The sequence below is a fragment of the Hyposmocoma kahamanoa genome, unplaced genomic scaffold (genome assembly GCF_003589595.1).
Source record: "Hyposmocoma kahamanoa isolate Upper Pololo Valley unplaced genomic scaffold, ASM358959v1 88, whole genome shotgun sequence".
NCBI classification, from domain to species: domain Eukaryota; kingdom Metazoa; phylum Arthropoda; class Insecta; order Lepidoptera; family Cosmopterigidae; genus Hyposmocoma; species Hyposmocoma kahamanoa.
The window spans coordinates 9,477,038-9,480,934 of record NW_020654466.1 but is presented as its reverse complement, the minus strand read 5'-3'; the positions used below and the strand labels follow the sequence as shown (position 1 = coordinate 9,480,934).

General features: G+C 37.4%; 1 protein-coding gene across 1 annotated transcript in view; it reads right to left on the bottom strand.

Annotated features, from left to right (window-relative positions):
• LOC113235917 overlaps nt 1-3,897 on the bottom strand; it is a 77,608-nt gene that overhangs the window by 44,780 nt on the left and 28,931 nt on the right. The window contains exon 7 of the mRNA XM_026471839.1: nt 659-799. Within this exon, the coding sequence (XP_026327624.1) occupies nt 659-799 (141 nt within the window). The remainder of the gene's footprint in view (nt 1-658; nt 800-3,897) is intronic.

Below are 3,897 nucleotides of genomic sequence, written 5' to 3'. Positions count from 1 at the left end.
TTCGTTTATTCTTGATGGTACTCAGTGCAGCTGAACTACACTCAAGTTTTCACTTAAGTTTGAGTTGGGATTATCGTGGTTCTACGCGATTTTCATTCATTCGTATTTGTCTATTAATCTTGGCTTTATCGCCTGAGTTCCCTTTGCCTTTCATATAGGAAGAACTTTCATTGTTAAAATCTAGTAGGTTACGCTCAAATTTACTATCGGAAATGAAAATTATTTGTTACGCGGAACCAGAACCTCGCTCAAGTAAATACAGATTTTGACAATGCTCAAGACAAGATTTTACGGTTGAGTACAGTTTAAGAAACAGCAAAACTGAAACGAATCTCAAGCATTATCTAATATTAAAACTCAAGACGTCACTTCTTCTGATATTACTCAGGTGAACTCCGATTACAGATTCTACACTTGAGTAGTGTTCTGGAATAAAAACTCTGCTTGAAATCATACTCAAGTCCTGATTTGAACTTTGAGTTCTAGGAATAGGACCCCAAGTGTTCCAAGCTTTGAACATCCTCTGGATTTAATCGTGACATCAGATTTCTTAGATGATCTTACGGTGGCTGCTTGCTGTACAATATCTTGTCACAATGTACAAGAACAATCATAACAACATTACTTGGGTTACACAAAACCAAACGATTAAACTTACAAGGCTGTGTCTTCGTTGGTATTTTTGATGAATTTCGTTGAATTGCGGTAACAATTCTTTTTCACACGCCTCGATGTATGAATTTTCAATAGGAAAGCGTTTGCGCGTAATTCTATAATCTTGTTTCCTTATATAGAGTATCTGAAACAAGTCAAACGAAAACAAACAATTAAGATGTTTACTCGATTATGTTGTTAACTGTAGCTAGCTACACACATAGGTATGTATATGCAAGGTGCGTCCCGGATCACAATTCGTTTGAGCTTGTACTTATGCCGTCTTAACGCACTCGTAGTGCGAAAACACTCCATTCGTAAACGTAAATCTATGGTTCACTGTGTTAAGTGCCATGACGTTCAATGGAAGTAGATTATAAGTATATATGACCTTTAAAATGTGAACAGTATAGGCACGTATTTCTCCTGTGTTTAATGGAAGTTGTAAGACAAATAGCTTATTGCTTATTATATACACCTATTATTTATTAGAGCGAGTCACTCAGGATCAGTGTAGCCCGACATTACTGCGACCTGAAGTTCATCTACTTTATTTTATGAACAATAAGAGCGCATTTGATCTCACCCGATGAAAAGTGATAATGAAGCATGCGCACCTAAATAATGCCTAATCACTCTCGTCTCGAAAAGGCGCAAGTTATAGTGTTCAAGGAATAAGTCTACAGGGAGGGAATTCCGCTCCATTGCCGTTCGCCATATATAAAGCGAATTCGACTTCTTGAAATATCCACAAGACAGGGGTGGAACCTGCACCCAGTCCTCCGATGACGCTAAGGAGAGGCGAAATTAAATCATGCAATTCCCTCGCACACGGGCCATGAGTGAGATATCCTGTTGTACCGGGTTCGATTTCCTAGTTTTATTTTCCCTATGAGGGTAGAAAATCAAACCAAAGAAATCCGAAAATTTAAATATTTATAATAAAAAAAATAATTTACAATTTAAAATTTAAATTGAAAAAGGTACATAAATTTATTACAGGTCTTAAAACTGTAGGTTTTCCGCCTCCGAGTATGGTACTCCCTTGTATATTTGCCGGCGCAGCAGAAGGGCCACAGGACGAGCAGCAATTGGTAGCCGTTCAGCGGAAAGGCTTCGTCCTAGTCCGGATGTAGTCAAGCTCCAGGTGTATGAACCCGGAGGAGGCTCAGCAAAGGTAGCTTTTCAACCCGAAAGTAGTTTTTCAACCCAAAGGTAGTTTAATCCGAAGGTAACTCCCTAAAGCAGGAACTTTCACAACTATTTACGTACGTTTAATGTGATTGGGAAGCAATAATCTTCGTTAAAAATAAAAGTTGCACTTTTGAAAATACGTTAATGGTTTTTTATATCGTGAGCGCAGCCACGACGAGCGTCGACTAGCCCAGAATACGTTCTGACGGTGTCTGAAAAGTTCGGCCACCGCCGGGGCGCCGGTTTCGGCGCTTCCCGCGCCTCCCCTCTCTATGTCTCCGACATCATTCGAAAATGCAACGCAAGCTGCCACAGATTTATCCAATTTTGTCTATGGTAAATCATGGTTTTAATGTTTTATTATTAATTATTATTTATAAATAGAATATGTTTGTTGAAGATAATATTTGTGTTAAATTCTTAATAGCGTTAAAATTGAAACACGATTTATTCTAAAATTAATTTAACGACGTTGTAACCACAGACATATATCTAGATCTAGCAAGTACAGCAATTTGTATGAAAACTAAGCGTGCCACATTTTTTGTACCCACTATGGCGCCATAAGAACTATTTAGTGACGGAAACCTCCTTCCGCTCGCTCTAAATCGATTGATTGAACAGAATACGTGTAAACACGCGTATTCCATTCAATTAATCGATTCTAAATAGAATAATTTTTGTACAAGTATTTGTTGTTACAAGTAGTCGTAATATAGTAGAAAAATACTACAATAAGATAGTTAAGTCCTTTATTTTACGTTTTTAAAAAATGTTGATCACTTGAAAAAAAACTAAAGACTTTAATTTTCAATCGACTTAAAATATATATATGATATATATGGTTGTCCTTCCAATAAAATTATATAACATCTTAACTGCCTCCGTGACCGAACGCAAAAGTGCGTTCGTTCGATATTCATTGTGTATTAACAAAGGATCACAAATATATCGCACCAAGTAAAAGCCACAATGTATTAGAATAGAATAGAATAGAATAGAATAGAATAGACATTTATTGCAACGCCACAACACATAGATACAAAAAAAAATATTGATACCACTTAGACAAGCAAAACAAAACAAAAAGACGTAAATTACGGAACTGGCCGTCGGAAGGAGGTTTTTAAAAAGGCAATTTTGTCCTTTATGATATTTAATTAATAAAAACGTTACAATAGGTTTGCCTTAAAATAAATTATGATATGACTGCTTCGCTACCGCGATTGAGCGAGAGTGAACTCTAAAATTTTACATTCATACATCTTGATTTCCACACTGCACTTTTGGGAATTTAACTAATGATTCATTTGTCTTTCGCAATCACTATTGGTATGCAACGTCGTCATGAAGTAACGCCATGGGTAACACCTCCCCTCCTAGACAAGCAACTATTTGCAAAGGTTGAGAGCAAATATTGCGGCTTGACGATCTTGCATAGATGTTCTTTCAGCTTCCAATGATGTGGGAACCTCCGTAGTCCTTATATTGGTTTGAGGCATCGACGATTGAGGGGTTGTTTGTTTGATTTGTAGCTGTCGGCGGCGGCGGTGTCGCAGTATGTATAAAATACTAAGTACAGCTGCACTTAATAGAGCGAAGTACAACGGTATTGTTGTATGATATATATTTGAAGGATGAACGCTGTCAATTTTTATAGGGGTTTCCATGAGAACTTGGTGTTGAATATTGTGTAATTTATCCAAATTGATTGTTGTGAAATTGAAGTGTGGCAAATTCTTGTTAAGTGGTGTGATTGTTGGGATTGACATCAGCTCGACGGCGTTACCGCGAATTTTGTCGTCAGCGTTAATGATTGTGAAATCTTTTGTTGTAATTTTGCAATCTCTGGGTACCGTTGCAAAATAGCTGCCGCTCAGTGAGCGATATTCTTCATGTTCGCAGAACATCTGAACTTTTGTAGCTTCCGGAAATGATATGATGTAATGTTGACTGTCGAGTTCCAGTAATGCATCTTTGAAGAAAGTTACCAATGTTGGGTGGCATAGATTGTCTGTTTCGCGCTGATATATGAGGTGATAGATGCAG